General features: G+C 33.8%; 1 protein-coding gene across 1 annotated transcript in view; it reads left to right on the plus strand.

The window, feature by feature from the left end:
- LOC106882744 (dihydropyrimidine dehydrogenase [NADP(+)]) overlaps positions 1 to 20131 on the plus strand; it is a 69784-nt gene that overhangs the window by 20079 nt on the left and 29574 nt on the right. Inside the window, exons 4-14 of the mRNA XM_089341851.1 lie at positions 1070 to 1157; positions 2711 to 2872; positions 3959 to 4155; positions 4934 to 5015; positions 5926 to 6013; positions 7021 to 7128; positions 9905 to 10074; positions 10450 to 10660; positions 11372 to 11556; positions 13894 to 14109; positions 15221 to 15385. Of these exons, the coding sequence (XP_089197977.1) occupies positions 1070 to 1157; positions 2711 to 2872; positions 3959 to 4155; positions 4934 to 5015; positions 5926 to 6013; positions 7021 to 7128; positions 9905 to 10074; positions 10450 to 10660; positions 11372 to 11556; positions 13894 to 14109; positions 15221 to 15385 (1672 nt within the window). The remainder of the gene's footprint in view (positions 1 to 1069; positions 1158 to 2710; positions 2873 to 3958; positions 4156 to 4933; positions 5016 to 5925; positions 6014 to 7020; positions 7129 to 9904; positions 10075 to 10449; positions 10661 to 11371; positions 11557 to 13893; positions 14110 to 15220; positions 15386 to 20131) is intronic.

Below are 20131 nucleotides of genomic sequence, written 5' to 3' on the forward strand. Positions count from 1 at the left end.
ATGTGCAGATTAGTTACGGTTCAGTTCAGTCCATTATCACCGAAGATTTGGGTATGAGACATGTGTCTGCCAATTTTGTGCCAAAACTGCTTTCAGCTGACAAGAAAGACACTCAGGTTCCACTCGCACAAGATCTCCTTGATTGTGTCAAGAATGATGAAAACTTCTTGAAAACGTTGCATACGCCTCTGAACAGGTATCACCAAGCTTTTGGCAAAATTTGATGCAGATTCTCTGCTCAACTTTCTCTGTCATGGTCAATGTGACGATCACAGGCTACACACCTTCCTTCCAAGCACTACTGTAAACAGTAGAAGTGAACTAGAATGTTAAAACTTAGTGTGCATGCAAATCAGAGGTCAAGGTCAATCTATGCCCAGTGGCTTCACTCTGTGTGCTTTAGCTTCGTTACTATAGCAACAGTCCGGATACTTATTGATTAGGCTACATGCAATTTAAAAAATAATACACATGCAATATACCTTAATACAGTTTCTACCTAGCAAATTTACCCTGGCCATAAACACATTTTACTCAGATAGGCTGAACAAAATAACTCACTCACGTGGTCACTTCTGCAAGAAGTTAAAGAGTCTGACCTATATACTTAACCCATTACCTCCCATAATTCTATTAACTGGAATTTTTTTTATGAAACTTTGATTTCTAGCATAAAACAGCCTTAGAAACATGCTGGAATGATCAAAATAACATTTCAAAATAACATTTTAAATAGAAATAAGCAAGATATTGGGTGAAAAATTAGCAAACCTAATTTGAATATCAGAGAAATATGCCTAGTAGATATAGCAAAAAGGTTAGATATGTGTAAATATTGACAGATAATTACGAAATTTGTAATTTTTAACTGAGCTCATATGAGATCACTGGTAGGTAATGGGTTGATAGAGTCTGACCTATATACTATCCTAATATACTATATACTCTTAAAAGAGTCTGACCTATATATTATCCTTAAACATAAGCAGCATCAGCAATAATCTAAAACTATCCTCTAACCCCAATGTTGTAATGATTTTTTTTTTTTTTTTGTATTCTCTGTAACCAGATGCCTCAAATGTGCTGATGCTCCCTGTCAGAAAAGCTGTCCCACCCAGTTGGATATTAAAAGTTTCATCACAAGCATTGCTAACAAGGTTAATGAGTTTATTTACTTCTTATTTTTTTGTTTTGTTTTGATTTAGCTTCTAGACACTCTCTGGTCTAATGTACCTGATGTAAAATAGGTACTATGAAGAGGTACAGTTTTTTCCTGTGCCCATTTCACCTAGGTCTAGAAAGGTCCTAATCCACTGCATCTAAGTACTGTCAGAAGCAACAGTGGTTCCCAACCATTTTTCACCTATGCCCCCCCCCCCTGATTCCTACTTTGCTCAGTTGGATCCTCGTTACCATTCGATGTTCAAAACCCCTTTTGGAATGTTCCCATGCCTCAAGATGGTGCTGCCAGTATGAACAAATTTTAATGAAAGTTATCTGGCAGAATGAATTTCCAAGCGAACATATTTCATAAGAATTATGAAACAATTTCCCAAATTATCTTTAATGTCACATGTCAGAATGCAGTCAAAATTTCATTGGCTAAAGCAGTGTTTCTCGACCATTGTTTTATTTATGGACCCCTTTTGGTTCCTATTATACTCAACTGGACCCTCCTAGCCATTCACTATTTAAAAAAAAATCCTGTTATACTTTTATAATAAAATATTATTAGGAATTGTATTAAAAAACAATTACTCTTTTACTCTTTTACTTGTTTCAGTCATTTGACTGCAGCCATGCTGGGGCACCGCCTTTAGTCGAGCAAATCGACCCCAGGACTTATTCTTTGTAAGCCTAGTACTTATTCTATCGGTCCCTTTTTGCCAAACCGCTAAGTTATGGGGACGTAAACACACCAGCATTGGTTGTCAAGCAAAGTTGGGGGGACAAACACAGACACACAAGCATATACACACACATACATATACATATATATACATGTATACGACGGGCTTCTTTCAGTTTCCGTCTACCAAATCCACACACAAGGCTTTGGTCGGCCCAAGGCTATAGTAGAAAACTCTTGCCCAAGGTGCCACGCAGTGGGATTGAACCCGGAACCATGTGATTGGTAAGCACGCTATTAACTACACAGCCACTCCTACGCCTAATTGTTAAAATATTTTGTGCATTGTAGAAGTACAACCAATTTATTGCACCTAAACTTTAACAAAATCGTAGGTAGACTCCCAAGGGTCATATGAACCCCAGCTGAGAACCTCTGCTCTAGTGTGTGTGTGTGTGTGTGTGTCTAGATGGTACAGTTCACTGCTGTACTGAGTCCATTAGGTTCTAAATAAGTACATTGGAGAAGTAAAGTTCACAGCTGTATCTAATCCACTGAGTTTAGAGGGGTATGTTTCCCATCCACCCATCTTCTCTGCCTGTCGGGGTCATGGGATTAGTTTTCCATTACTTCCTCAAAGTAAAACCACGTGCCTTCAAAGCAAGCTTCTTAACTGCACAGTCATGCATGTGGTAGGTTTAAAAAAAAAATTTTTTATGTTTTTGTTATCTTTTATCTTTTATTTGTTTCATGTGACCATGCTGGGGCACTACCTTTTTTATTTTTATTTTTTTCACATCTCTGAATATTTTAAAACATTAAACTGTAAATAAAATACCTTTAAAATTTTCTAAATTTCAGAACTATTATGGTGCTGCAAAAGCTATACTTTCAGACAATCCTCTTGGCCTCACATGTGGAATGGTATGTCCTACCAGTGACCTTTGTGAGGGAGGCTGTAATTTGGCTGCTGTTGAAGAAGGACCCATCAACATTGGTGGTTTGCAACAGTTTGCTGTTGAGGTAAATTAAACATTTTTACTCTGAAATTCTCCATACTAAGTATCAATACCACCTTCATTGCCATCACTACCACCATCTACATTGTCGTCATCATCATCACCTCTTTCATTATCATCATCATCATCATCATCATCACCACTTCTGTTATTACCACCACCTCTTGTTACAATCATCACCACTTCCACTGTCATCATCAATCTTGCCTCTGTCATCGTCATCACCACTGCCTCTGTCATCATCATCATCACCATTGCCTCTGTCATCGTCATCACCACCACCTCTGTCATCATCATCACCGCCACCTCTGTCGTCGTCATCACCGCCACCTCTGTCGTCGTCATCACCACCACCTCTGTCGTCATCATCACCACCACCTCTGTCGTCATCATCACCGCCACCTCTGTCGTCGTCATCACCATCACCTCTGTCATCATCATCACCGCCACCTCTGTCATCATCATCACCGCCACCTCTGTCATCGTCATCACCATCACCTGTCATCATCATCACCACCTCCTCTGTCGTCATCATACCCACCACCTCAGTTGTCATCATCACCATCACCTCTGTTGTCGTCATCACCACCACTTCTGTCATTGTCATCACTGCCACCACTTCTGTTGTCGTCACCACCACTACGTTTGTTGTTGTCATCATCATCACTGCTTCCTTTGTCACTGCCGTCATCATCATCACCACTGCCTCTTATCACATTCTAAAAATAAAGTTATATCATTGAAATATTGAAACTGCAAAATTATGCCTGATTAATTAAAACCAAAGTGAATATATAAACATTGCATTTGGCAGAATAATCTGAATGCTAAACGGTTAACACACTATCCACTTCCAAGCGGGAATAAATATTACCTTTTCATTTCTTACTTCATTTTACAATATTTGTTTTAAATTAAGGGTATGAAATGGTGTATATTATATTCTAAAATATTTAATATCTAAAATTATTAATATTCAGTCTTTCATCTTAACCTTTAATATTGATCTTACCTCATCTATTGAGTGTGTCATCAAAATGTATTTTCTTGTTATTTATTTTCTTTTTTTTTTCTTTTTTTCCCCCCTCAGGTCTTTAAACAGATGAAGATCCCCCAAATTCGTGATCCCAGTTTGCCATCAATTGAGAATCTCCCAAACAGCTATCGGGCCAAAATTGCCTTGTTGGGTTGTGGGCCTGCCAGTATTAGCTGTGCCACTTTCCTGGCTCGCCTTGGTTATTCAGATATAACTATTTTTGAGAAAAACAATTATGTTGGAGGTCTCAGGTAAATTATTAATTTTCTTGATCACAGTGATATTTTAGGGATCTCTAGAACGACAGGGGGGCGTTTTAGAGATCTCTAAAATCACAGGGACATTTTAGGCATCTTTGGAATCATTGGGGGCATTTTAGGGATGTCTAGAATCACAGAAACATTTTAGGGATCTGTAGAATCATGGGTGTTTTGGGGATGTCTAGAATCACAGGGACGTTTTAGGGATCTGTAGAATCATGGGTGTTTTGGGGATGTCTAGAATCACAGGGACGTTTTAGGGATCTCTAAAATCGTAGGGGCATTTCAGGGATCTCTAGAATCACAGAGATGTTTTAGAGATCTATGCTGCCTATTACTCAGGTGCAGGCATTGCTGGTTAATTAAGAATTTTGCTTTGTAGTCATCAAGTACTGGATTCAGTCTCTTTGTGTGGTACTACTTTGGCAAGTGTCTTCAAGCATAGTTTTGAGATGCTTCAAGCTGTGTAAATGAAACTGGGCAGATGGGAACTGTGCTGAAGCCTGTGCCAGATGGACTTTATCTATGATTTAAAGGAAAAATGGATGTTAAATGAGGACGATTAGAATTTGCCAAGGTCAACCTTACTTTTCGTTATAGGGCCAATAAAAGAAGTGCCAGTTGAACACTGGGGTTGATATAATCAACTTAACTCCTCCCCTGAATTTGCTGGCCTTGTGCAAAAATTTGAAACCATTGTTGTTGTTGCTGATTCTTAACACATGAAAGAGAGTGCTTGATGCTAAACAAATTTCTGTTTCTCTTCAAGTTCTTCAGAGATTCCACAATTCCGTTTGCCCTATGATGTTGTTGATTTTGAGATTCAACTCATGAAAGATCTTGGGGTCAAGGTGAGCAGACAACTTTTTTTCCCATTTATTTATTCTTTTTATTCTTTTATTCTTTTATTTGTGCCAGTCATTTGACTGCGACCATGCTGCAGCATCGCCTTGAAGGATCTTAAGTCGAAGAAGTTGACTCCAGGACTTGTTTTTTAATTATTCTTTTTTAATCCTAGCACTTATTCTATCGGTCTCTTTTGCCGAACTGCTAAGTTATGGGAATATAAACACACTAACACTGGTTGCCAAGCAGTAATGGGAGGACAAAGACGCACACACACACACACATGTATGACAGGCTTCCTTCAGTTTCCGTCTACCAAATCCACTGACAATGCTTTGGTCACCCCAAAGCTATAATAGAAGACACTTATCCAAGGTACCATGCAGTGGTACTGAACCCAGAACAATGTGGCTAGGAAGCAAGCTTCTTACCACACAGTCACACCTGTTTGTTTTTATCATTTGTATTATTTATTTTCTTCATCTTTGATACATTCTCTTGCATCTATATCTTTCTTTTTCTTTGTCTTTTTCTCTTCCTTTCTTTCATCCTTTCTTTCTCTCACTCACTTCTTCCTGTCTCTCCAATTCTCCTCTATCTCCCTTCTATCTCTCTGTCTATCTCTTTCCATCTCTTTTCTTTATTTCCTTTTTTTTTTATTTCTTCCCCTACTCCACCTTCATCTATTTCCTGTCTTTCTGGTTTTTTTTTTATATTTCATCTCTCCAGTTTGTCAGTTTTTTTTTTGTTTTCCTATTTTGTCTTTTTTTATTCCTTTAGGTTTCGTCCTTCATTCTTTCCTTTCTTTGCTTCTTTCTTCTCTCCATCCGTCTGTCTCCCTTTATTACACATATACCCACCAACACCACCATTACCCTAACAGATTCTATTTTTTATTCACCTGTTATTTTTCAGGTTGAACTTGGACAAGCTCTCTCAGAATCACAGTTAACTATATCTAAATTGAGGAAAGATGGTTATGCAGCAATTTTTATTGGAATCGGTAAATTCTCTAGTTCTCTCTTGCTTGCTTCCTCTCAGTCTCTCTCTCTCTCTGTCTGTGTGTATGTGTGTATAATATATATATATATGTGTGTGTATATAATTATATATATATGTGTGTGTGTGTATATAATATATATATATATATATATATGCGTGTGTGTGTGTGTATTTATGTATTTATGAGTGAATGGAGGTAACCCTAGATTTGAGTATTCTCAATAACTTATTAATCTAACGACTTATTAACCAATTCATCAATCAGCCAATCAATCAACCACTCAAATAAGTAAATAATTAATTGGCCAATCAATCAATCAATCAATCAATCAATCCCTGGTTAAAAGTAGCGGTACATACCAGAGTCCATAACCAAAAAACATACCTATGCATGTGTAATACATACACATACACCCCACCACACACGCACATACACACACACACACACACACAGACACACACACACACACATATATATACATATATATATATCTACATGCACACCCACATATACAATCATCTATCTACATACATATACACACCTATACACACACATATATATGCGTACACACTTATACAACCAACTACCTACACACATATATACCTACATACATACCTACCTACACATATCCTCATACACAAAGATATCAGCATAAAACAATCACATATAGCTATATGTCTATCCTCACATACATATAATTGTATTCATACACCAGTATATATACATGTACATATAGGTATATTATACTTACCTAATTGCCACAAAATATTACTTTACTTGGAAACAAGGGAGGGAAGAATATCTGACCATTGTCCAACCTTTGCAAACGTGGCAAATGTGGGCATTAAAATAATGATAATGATCTGCGTGATATACTATATTATTAAATGATGTGATATCAACTGTAATCCTTCTCCAATATTTTGATGTGATGTTGATGATTCTTCTTTCCAAAATGACCTGGAATTTTCCCATTACTGATTCCCTGTGTCTCTTGTCTCAAACAGGTTTACCAGATCCTCGTAAATCAGGAATATTTGCCAACATGACTGAAGAAAAAGGCTTCTATACTTCAAAAAGTTTTCTGCCTAAAGTGGCACTGGCTTCTAAAGCAGGTAAGATGTAAAGGTCATTTAGTGATGAAGATTGTAGGGGTGTTGGAAGTAGTAACAGCTGGAGTATGGGTTGGGTTTAGGATAGAACTTTGAAGTAAACAGTCACCATTGATAATAAATATTATTTTCATTCAATAATGAGTATTGAGTCCTTTATTCAGTGCATATTTAAGTATACTTCAGGACACAAACTTTTAAAGCTACTAATAATATATTACTATAATGAAGAAAGCTTCTTATTAATTAGTTTGGTGTATGTAACTTTTATTAAAAGAAAGCAATTATTTAAGTCTACCCTCTCTAGAAAATTCTTATATGTTCCAGTTTTGATATATTTTTCATAAAAATGTGGTTTCTGAGATTCTTTTTTTGTGACTGATTTCAAGTATATGCTTCAATCACAAAAATAATTTTTATTTACTGTAATGTTTTAATTCACTGCAAGATAAAATCTTACACTGTGAGATAAAGTCTTTTAGCATTTCTGTTTATATTTCTGGAAATATATAGGTTGCCCAAATATTTGCAATGTTACTTTCTACAAATTCTAATCCAGCATCAACCAAATTATGATGGTTCTAGTATCTTTTCATCTTTGTTGGGTGCTGTTGAAAACATAGAATGCTAAATAAGAAAACTGGTTTTTAATTTACTTACGTCAATTGGGCATAACTACAGAAGGTGTCCCACCAACTTTCTTTCTTCATTACTTTCTGGAAAGGAAATTTTCTACAAATACATTTCAGTTGGTGTAGGTTACAATTATAGTGGAATTTGCGAAAAACTTTTTCAGAGGTGAGGAAACAGTGCTTTAGATAATTCATACACTTCAATTTGTTTCCTCTTAACCTTCAGAAAAATAGGTATTTATTAAAGAAATTTTCTACAACTACCTTTCAGATGGTGTAGATTATAAATATATTGGAATTTAGTGTGAGAAAAATGGGTGAGACAGGTATTTTGTATCTCTTGTCTTTGCTTATTCATATGTTTTGGTTGATTTAATTACAATTATGTTTGAAAAACTTTTGAGAAATATTCTAACCTTTCTTGAAAATTCTTTGCCATAGAAAATCTGCCACAGTAAACTTTTTCTTACTCAAGCAATCATGGTAAAATGGACATTAAGATGAAAATAATGACGATTATATATATATATATATATATATATTAGTATAAAAAGGATAAGTTATTCTGGCAGATATATTATCTCACAAATTGATTTAGATGTTGGCTATCCACATGCTAGGTCAGATGTATATGCTGTAGAAAACTTTTAAATAAAGAAGTTTTTCAGTTCTATATTTAAGAGAGGAAGAATTATTTACATTTGACGGATATTTGTCCTCATCTTGTTTATTGTTAACATAACGTTTCGGCTGATATACCCTTGAGCTTTCATCAGGTGTCTTGGGGAAATTTCAAACCTGGGTTCTCATTTCTAAGGTATTTTTTGATGTTATTATTATTATTGTTATTATTATTATTATTATTATTATTATTATTATTATTATTATTATTATTATTATTATTATTCAGCTCACTGCCTGGAATTGAACCCGGAATCTTGGGGTTAGTAGCCCGCACTCTTAACCATATGCCCACAGGCATATGGCATAGTAGTTAAGAGCACGGGCTACTAACCCCAAGATTCCGAGTTCTATTCCAGGCAGTGACCTGAATAATAATAACAATAATAATATTAATAATAATAACATCAAAAAATACCTTAAGAACGAGAACCCAGGTTTGAAATTTCCCCCAAGACACCTGATGAAGGCTGGAGGGTATATCAGCCGAAACATTGTGTTAACAACAAACAAGATGAGGACAAATATCCGTCAAATGTAAATAATGTAAATAAAGAAGTTTTTGGATGTGAATAAAATCTCCACTCTCGGCTGATGACAGTACCGCCTGATTGGCACCTATCCCAGTGGAACATTAAAAGCACCATTCGAACGTGATTGTTGCCAGGGCTGCTGACTGGCTCCCATTCCAGTGGCACTTCAAAAGCACCATTCGAGCATGATCGTTGCCAGTGCTGCTGGACTGGTTCCTGTGCAGGTAACACATAAAAAGTACCATTTGAGCATGGTTGATGCTAGTACCACCTGACTGGCCCTCATGCTGGTGGCATGTAACAGCACCCACTACACTCTTGGAGTGGTTGGCATTAGAAAGGGCATCCAGTTGTAGAAACTTTGCCAGATCAGATTGGAGCCTGGTGCAACATTCTGGCTCGCCAGCCCTCAGTCAAACCGTCAAACCCATGCCAGCATGGAAAGCGGATGTTAAACGGCAATGATGATGATGATATATATATATATATATATATATATATATATAGCCAGGTGTGGCTGTATTGTAAGAAGTTTGCTTTCTAACAACTTGGTTCTGGGTTCATTTCCACTGCATGGCACCTTGGGCAAGTGTCTTCTATAGCTCTGCGCCAACCAAAGCTTTGTGAGTGGATTTGGTAGATGGAAACTGAAAGAAGTCAATTGTGTGTGTGTGTGTGTGTGTGTGTGTGTGTTTGTGTGTGTTTGTCTTTGTATCTGTGTTTGTCTCCCACCACTGCTTGACAACTGGTGTTAGTGTGTTTATGTCCCTGTACCAATAGAATAAGTACATGACTTTAAAAAAAATAAAACAAACAAGTACTGGGGCCAGTTCATTCACCTAAAAATTTTAATCGGTGCTCCAGCATGACTGCAGTCTTATGACTGAAATAAGTAAAAGAGCTAAAAGCGATGTATGTTTATATCTTTCTCAGGAATGTGTTCCTGCAAACCATATTTACCGAAGCTGCATGGTAAAGTGATAGTTCTTGGCTGTGGAGACACTGCTATGGACTGTGCCACTTCTGCCCTTCGGTGCGGTGCCAAACGGGTATACATTGTCTTCAGGAGAGGATTTAACAATTTCAGAGCTGTCCCAGAAGAGGTAAGCAAATATTTATCTATTGTCGTCATCATCATCATCATCATCATTCTCATCATTGTCATCATCACATCATTGTCTAGCTCCAGATCAGTCCTAATTGAGCTGGCCTGTAATCAAAGACTTTCCACCTATGACCACCCCTTTTTTTATTTTCAAACAGTCTATCTGGGACTGCGTGATCCAATCTTTTCTATGGGGTGTGATTTTCAACTAAACAATCACATCATCGAAATCTCAAAGCTAAAAGCTAATGCATGATTAATTCAAAATAATGTGAATACATAAACATCACACTTGACAGAGTAATATGACCACTAAAGGGTTAAAAAAAACTTAGTATTGCATTCTTGTCTTCTTTTCTCTCCTTTCAATAAGATGGAGGCTGCAAAGAAAGAGAGATGTGAATTCATCCCTTTTATGTCACCTAAGGAAGTCCTTGAGAGAAATGGTCGCATTACAGGAATTCGGTTTGCAAAGACAGAAGTGGATGAGAATGGCCAGATGACAGAAGATGAGGATCAGTTGGTAGTGTTGAAAGCTGACTTCATAATATCTGCATTTGGTTCCTTAGTCTCTGAGGATGAAGGTAAGAATGTAAAAATAAAATAAAATAAAATTGATCCTGACCCTATGCATATCATCATCATCATTTAATGTCCATTGTGCATGCTGGTATGGGTTGGACGGGTTGACTGGGCTGGCATGCTGGAAGGCTGTACCAGACTCCAGTATATATATGTGTGTGTGTATATATATATATATATATATATATATATATACATACATAGAGCAATAAGAAAATGGAGGGGATCAATAGGTGGTATTCATCAACTTATAGACATTATATTATGTCAATTTATTTATTTACAAAAAGGACAATTATAACAATATACATATATATATCACATATTATGTCCTACATATATAATATATAAAATATCAGTAATTACTAAAATATAGCAAATAGCAATAGAGATTGGGATAATATCTTACAGCTGTTTCAGCCAAGAGGCAAAAATACCTCATTCTACCTTTATCCCTCCAGTGGACTGAAGTAATTAGTAGATGAAATTGAGGTACTTGGGTGTTTCTCTAGGCTTCATCAGAGATTTTAGAAAGTATATAAGGTTAAGTTATGAATATAAATACATACATATATACATACTTCTACATATACATAAATACATATACCTACACTTAAATGTATACTTAATACCATTTAATACCATAATACCATTTCTGTTAAAGAATTCTGAAGAAATATTTTCTACTTTCTTTTTTTTCTCCCCAAAAACAGTTAAAAATGCCATGAAACCCATCAAGTTCACTAAATATAACCTCCCAGAAGTTGATTTTGTCACCATGCAAACTAGTGAGAAAGATGTGTTCTGTGGTGGAGACATTGCTGGGAATTCAGAGATGACAGTCGAGGCTGTTAACGATGGAAAACAAGCTTCTTGGTTTATGCATATGTATTTACAAGTAAGCAAAATATATATATATATTTCAGGCGAAGTGTTCAAGTATTGTTGTTTCAACCAGTCATATCAAGCCCAAAATTTCCTATTTGTTTTATGTTCAAGTTGTCTAGATCTGGCCTCTCACACCTACCCTAGAATGTCATTGTAAAAATAAACAATCACATCATGGAAATCTCAAAGCTACAAGATAATGCATTAATAAATTCTAATCAATGTGAATAAATAAACGCTGTATTTGACAAAGTAATCTGAACACTTAAGGGTTAATCTATGTCAGGCCTGATGGAGTAGATTTATGATGAAAGGCATTATAGCCATGCCAATTCTGTCTATTTAAGGTTATGTAGGATCACATTACACTGTGTAACAAAATTTTAATTTTTTTCTTTTTTTGTGTTTGGTCAGTAAGTGTTATTTCCTGTTTGCTTCTGTCTAGAAATCAAAGGAAATGACTACTATTCCCTTCAAATTTTGCTTTTGTGACCTGGGCATCAATATTTTTGAAACTGACCTATTTTCCATTACATTTCAGACAGATTCAGCACCGAGTTGCTGAAGCAGAAATATTGTTGTAGCAGATATTCTGTTCAACACCACAGATTTACTTGTTAGTTGCTTGACCATAACCACTTGAGCATGTCCATTAGTGGCTGACAATATGTGATTCTCTGATCATAAGCAGGAGTAGTGGAGGGGAGTATCATAGCCATGTGTTGAGAGGGATTCTTTGGGGTTTGGATAAATGTACGAAAAGCAAAGTTTGAAGGGAATATTAACCATTTTTCATACTTTCTAAGGGTAAGCAAATAGGAAATAATGGTTGCTACCCAAGAACAACAATTGATTTCAGAGTTGTGGAAGCTAACAGACTTAATATAATGAATGAAACGATGTAGCTAATTAATAAAAATCAAATTTGTAATGAAAAGAAAGATCATTAACTGGTGCTAACACTATGTTTTTATTCATGTTTCATTCATTAGACTGCAACCAAGTTGAGACACTGCCATGAAGAATTTTAGTTGAACAAATCAACTCCATTACTTATTTTTTTGTAAAACCTTGTACTTGTTCTATCAGTTGCTTTTTGCTGAACTACTAAGTTAGTGGACGAAAATGCACCCAACACTGGTCGTCAAGCAGTGGTGGGGGACAAACACGATATATATATTTATATATCATCATCATCATCATCATCGTTTAACGTCCGCTTTCCATGCTAGCATGGGTTGGACGATTTGACTGAGTACTGGTGCAACCGGATGGCTACACCAGGCTCCAATCTAATTTGGCAGAGTTTCTACAGCTGGATGCCCTTCCTAACGCCAACCACTCAGAGAGTGTAGTGGGTGCTTTTACGTGTCACCCGCACGAAAACGGCCACGCTCGAAATGGTGTCTTTTATTTGCCACCCGCACAAGAGCCAGTCCAGGGGCACTGGCAACGATCTCGCTCGAAAACCCTACAAGGCCAGTCAGGCGGTACTGGCAACGGTCACGCTCAGGATGGTACATCTTATGTGCCACCCGCACAAGAGCCAGTCCAGGGGCACTGGCAACAATCTCACTTGGCTTGCCGGATCTTCTCACGCACAGCACATTTCCAAAGGTCTCGGTGTATATATATATATATATATATATATATATATATATATATATATATATAAATGACAGGTTTCTTTCAGTTTCCATCTATCAAATCCACTCACAAGGCTTTGGTCAGCCCAAAACTCTGGTAGAAGACACTTGCCCAAGGTGCCAAGCAGTGTGACTGAACCCTGAATCATGTGGTTGGGAAGCAAACTTCTTACTATGCAGCCATACCTATGCCTATGTTGAGAAATATCCCAGTATTGCCGTAGACAATTGCTTTGTGGTTAGGGTATTTGGCTCATGGTTGTAAGATTGTGAGTTCGATTCCCAACAGTGCATTGTGCTCTTGAGCAAGACACTTTATTTCACTTTGTTCCAGTCTACTCAGCTGGCAAAAATGAGTAGTAACTGTATTTCAAAGGGCTAGCCTTGTCACATTCTATGTCATGCTGAATATCCCTGTTAGGGTACTTGTGTGTGTGTGTGGAGTGCTCAGCCACTTGCATGTTAATTTCATGAGCAGGCTGTTCTGTTGATCAGACCAACTGGAACCCTCGTCATCATAAACAACAGAATGTCGGTTGCTGTGAACAACATAGGGTGTTGAATCTGGGGTATTCATTTAAATTCTGGGAAATCCAACCCACCAAAAAGGGTTTAATGGAATGATAATTTTAACATTAACTTATTCCTTAAACCTGTCAGATGTCCAGTCTTTGAAGTCATTTTTTAAAATTTCATTTCAGTCTCTTCATAATATAACAGTAAGTAAGACACCAAATCTGCCAAAATTCTTCACTCCCATAGACACTGTTGATGTAAGCGTTGAAATGTGTGGAATAAAATTTGAAAACCCTTTTGGACTTGCTAGTGCTACCAACTGCACGAGTTCCTCAATGATACGAAGGGCCTTTGAAGCTGGATGGGGATTTGCTGTTACAAAAACTTGCGTTTTAGATGAGGTAAGACCATCCTTTATCTTTTATCTGTTGGGGCACCACCTTGAAGAATTTTTTAGTCAAATGAATCACACCCAGTACTTATTTTCCTTTTTCTTTAAGCCTGGTACTTATTCTATCAGCCTCTTTTGCTGAACTGCTTAGTTACAGGGACATAAACACACCAGTGGAGGATAAAAACTGACAAAAAGACACACACACATAGATGTATATGTATATATATATATATATATATATATATATATATATATATATATATATATATATATATATGACATGCTTTTGGTTTCCTTCTACCAAATCCACTCACAAGGCTTTGATCAGCCCAAGACTATAATGGAAAACACTTGGCCAAGGTGCCACACAATGGAACTGAGCCCAGAACTATATGGTTGGGAAGCAAGCTTCTTACCACACAACCAAGCCTGTGACTGTTATATTGTGATTCATATATTTTTTTCATATATTTTTCATATATTCATCATCATAATGTGACTGCTATAATGTGATTATCACAGTATGAATGTCATCGTGTGATTGCAGCAATACAAGCACTCTGATGCCACTCCTATAATGATAGCATCAAGAAGTGCCGATCTCTAATTGTGGAGGGAATGTATGGAAGGAGTAGACCCAGAAAGATATGGGATGAAGTGGTAAGAAAGGATCTTCAAACATTGGGCCTCACAAAGGGGTTGACAAAGGACTGAGACTTTTGGTGGTTTGCTGTGCTTGAGAAGACACACCAAGCTAAGTAAAATCATGGTTGTCCTTGCATACTACAGGCATGTCCCCTGCATCCCTCACCAAGTGAGAAATCCTAATCTTGCAGGCTTGTGCATGCTAGTGTCACATAAAAAGCACTTGTGCTGGTACCATGTAAATGCACCCATGCCAGTGCTGTGTAAAAGCACCCAGTACACTTTGTAAAGTTGTTGGCAGTGGGAAGGGCATCCAGCCATAAAAACCAGGCCAAACCAGACATGGAACTCAGCCAGTGCATTAGCTGGACAGCTCTTGTCAAACCATCCAACCCATGCCAGTATGTTGTTGCCATCATTCTTTTATTGTTTTTGTGTTGCCAACATTACAGTGAGATTTTTTTGTCTTGCAGGATTACATCACCAATGTGTCTCCAAGAATTATACGAGGAAGCACATTTGGACAGAATTACGGTCCTGGCCTTGGATCATTCTTAAACATTGAATTAATCAGTGAAAAGACTGAGAAATATTGGTATGAAAGCATCAAAGAACTGAAGAGAGATTTCCCAGAAAAGGTGAGCCAATGATGAATACCTGAATAATTCTTGTTGAATTGATTAAAATATCTGTAATTGTATGTTGGAGCAATCAAAGTATATTTACTTTCTGATACAGCTGTTTGGTTGTCTGGTGAACTTTGAAAATATATATTGAAAATGGTAATTAAGTGGTGCACTTGGTCCATCCATCCACCTTCTCCACACACTATTCCTGGCAGGGTTGTGGTGGTAAAACTCACAGGCATTTCTTCTATAGGCTCTTAAAGGTGCAATCATCATCACACGGGGGCGCTGAAAAGTTCCTGGCTTTGGGTAAAAGAAAATACAGGAAAATCAGTTAATTATGATTTTATTCAACATATTCTCCTCTCAGATTCACACACTTATTGCAGTGGTCCTTCAGTTTTTCAAAACCCTGTAAAGGAACTCAGGCCTTTTGCGATACCCTTAAAGTCAGGAACTTTTCAGCACCCTCTCGTAGACTGCCTGGCTGGATTCCCAAGTGTGACCAACTGAGATTATGGATATTATTATCCAGTCATTTACTTCTTGGTCTAGTCTTAGGTGTCCTGCCAGTTGGCTTGGCTTGAAGAATTAATCTTGTGATTATTTTCTGTGACATTCTAATCACATTGACTGTAGTATCAGAGTTGTAACCTCTCAATGCAGAGAAGTAGCAGCTTGCCTTGGAGAGACTCCCTGATCTCTGAGCTATGCAACCTGTTGAGTAACATTACTCCAGGGACCCTTTGGAGGTCACTTGCATTCGTGATCTTACTCTTGTGGTCATTTCCCAACATTCATGATCATAAGTGAGGAAAGACGTAAACTCTGTTGAAAATAACAAGTTTGGCTTTTTACCAATCTCTCCTCTTCTGAGGACCAAATACTAGAGCTGGCACACAACTTTCTGCAGATACAACATGCACACACACACACACACACACACACACACACACTGCATATTCCTCCAGTCTATACCCCGCTCAGTTGAGGGGTCTTATCTTGTGGGTACTTGGCAATCTCACTGCTGCTGGTGCCATGTAAAAGCATCCAGTGTACTCTGTTAAGTGGTTGGTGTTTGGAAGGGCATCCAGCTATAGAAACCGTACCTGTTGGAACTCTCTGGTTCATCTGTTTTTGTTCATCCATCCAACCCATGCCAGCATAGAAAAAAGGAGATTAAATAATGATGATGATGATGAGTACATATGTATATTACGTGTATAATACATACATATATATATATATATATATATATATATATATGTATTTTCTCTTTCTATTCGTCGCCCTTTCAAAGCCTAGCCAGGCTTATGGGCCCGGTTTCCCGGTTTCTATGGTGTATGTGTTCCCCCCAGCTGGACGGGACGCCAGTCCATCGCAGTGTTACTCTAGAAACAGAAAGAAAGAGTGAGAGAAAGTTGGGGCGAAAGAGTACAACAGGGGTCACCACCATTCACTGCCAGAGCCTCGTGGAGCTTAGGTGTTTCCACTCAATAAACACTCACAACGCCCGGTCTGGGAATCGAAACCGCAATCCTCTGACCGTGAGTCCGCCACCCTAACCACTGGGCCATTGTGCCTCCTATATATATATATATATATATATATATATATATATATATATATATATATATATATATATATATATATATATATATATATATATATATATATATATATATATATATTTATATATATATATTTATATATATATATTTATATATATATATTTATATATATATATTTATATATATATATATATATATATATATTTATATATATATATTTATATATATATATTTATATATATATATTTATATATATATATTTATATATATATATTTATATATATATATTTATATATATATATTTATATATATATATTTTATATATATATATTTATATATATATATATTTATATATATATATATATTTATATATATATATATATATTTATATATATATATATATATTTATATATATATATATATATTTATATATATATATATATATTTATATATATATATATATATTTATATATATATATATATATTTATATATATATATATATTTATATATATATATATATATTTATATATATATATATATTTATATATATATATATATATTTATATATATATATATATATTTATATATATATATATATATTTATATATATATATATATATATTTATATATATATATATATATATTTTATATATATATATATATATATTTATATATATATATATATATATTTATATATATATATATATATATATATATATATATATATATATTTATATATATATATATATATTTATATATATATATATATATTTATATATATATATATATATTTATATATATATATATATTTATATATATATATATATATTTATATATATATATATATATTTATATATATATATATATATATATATTTATATATATATATATATATATATTTATATATATATATATATTTATATATATAATAATATTATTAGGGACAAAATCCAAAATTACAGGTAAAAAACTCAATTAAAAATCAATTTATAAAAAATTAAATTGAGCCTTATAGATAAAGTATATATAAAATATATATAGTTTTAGGGAAAATAACCAATTTTCAAGAACTCATCGATGAAAATCCACTATCACATATAGAAAAATTAATAATTAAAAGCACAATAAATGAGTATAATATAAAGTAAAGTAAATATCATAAGATAAATATAATAAAAAGATTACACGTGTTTCATAACCAATTTTCAAATAGAAAAGAAATTTAAATCGATTAAAATCAATTGAAATTATCTAAAATAAGTTCTATTCAAAAATATAGCTACTCGTCAGATCGTAAGTAGAACAATAATTAGATATATATCTCAACCAACAATAAGTACCAAATGAATTAATATGATATACTTATTATATAAAGATAGAAAAATTATTTAAAAAATATCATAATATCAAAATAATAACCATTCAATAATCATCCCTTCATCCATAATAATAACATGTATATTATATACAAAAAACATCTTACCTAAATTATCATTGTTTTAAATTATCATTGTTTTAAATACAAGTTGAACGAAGTTTAAGTTTAAAATAATAATGAAGATAAAATTAGTACATATTTAACCGGTGTAATAGTTAAAGCTATACTATTTAAAGCTAAAGACGTTTATTTAATTATGATTAAAGATCAATTGAATAATAGAAAAATACAAGATTATTTATTTCTACAAACGTAATAATAAAAAATATGAATGAAAAAATTATGAATGGAAAAAATTATGAATGAAAAAATTAGGAAAGAAAAAATTATTAAGAATAAAAGGTTAAACTTTATATATATATACAAAGTTTTGATTTAAAAAAAACTTTAACGATATTATAAACTATAAAGATTAATAATTAATCAAATAATATTAATCAAAAATAATCGAAAATATATCAACACTATTCCAATCGAAGTTCTAATATTATGTTGAAATGAAACTATAACTCCTAAATAATATAGTGTTAAATAAGTTATCTATTAAAATAATCTATAAAGAACCAAATGAATAGTATAAAAACAAGAATACATATTATTTTCAAATAGTAGAAAATCTTTAGCAAAGTGAAAACAGTACTTATCCAAATTTTTCCGTAATTCAAACTGAAAAACTAAGACGTTATCTAATAGCTATAGCGTTTTAAGCAAGAGTTCGCGCGAAAATACTACGTTAAAAAAGAACGTTAAAATAGAGAATAGAATACGAAAGCATGAATGAAATAATAATACTTAAATAAATGAATGAAAAATTTAAAATTTATATAACTAACAACATAAAAAGAACAAAAAACTATAGTTATCTTATAAAACATATTAATAAATATTAAATTCTAATATATAATAAATAAATAAAAATATTAATAGTCGTAAATTAAATAATATTATGAAATAAACTAAAATACTACTATTGATTTAGTCTTATCAAAATCGTCGTGTCATTGTAATATAAAACCTTAAACTTACTAAAAAAATTAACCTACCAATAAAAACAAAATATAGCTACTAGAATAATTAAATAGATACCCCAACACACATCCTAATACATACATACATATATACATACATACATACACATATACATATATATATATATATATATATATATATATATACATATACACATATACACATATACATACATACATATATACATACATACATACACACACATATACATACATACACACATATATATATACACTTACATGCATATACAAATATACATACAAATATACAAAATAATATACGTATATACACACAACATACACACATATATACACATAAACACTAATAAAAGCATATACATAAATAAAAACATACATACACATATATACATAAATACACACATATATATAAATACATATAACACATATAGACCAAAACATACATACTACCATAAATATATATATATACATAAATATATATCTACACATACACACATGTACCTACCAAAATATACATATAAAAACAAATACACTCATACACACATATAAAAATAAAGCATAATATATATAAATACACACTCATCCTCACATGCTCTCAAATATACATATTATATAGATACACATATACAGACATATATACATACACATAAAAATACACATATATATACAGAAAAAACATGCATATACATATACATATATACATATACATATATACATATATATACATATATATATACACAC

The sequence above is a fragment of the Octopus bimaculoides genome, chromosome 25 (genome assembly GCF_046866305.1).
Source record: "Octopus bimaculoides isolate indiv1 chromosome 25, ASM4686630v1, whole genome shotgun sequence".
Lineage (NCBI taxonomy): Eukaryota > Metazoa > Mollusca > Cephalopoda > Octopoda > Octopodidae > Octopus > Octopus bimaculoides.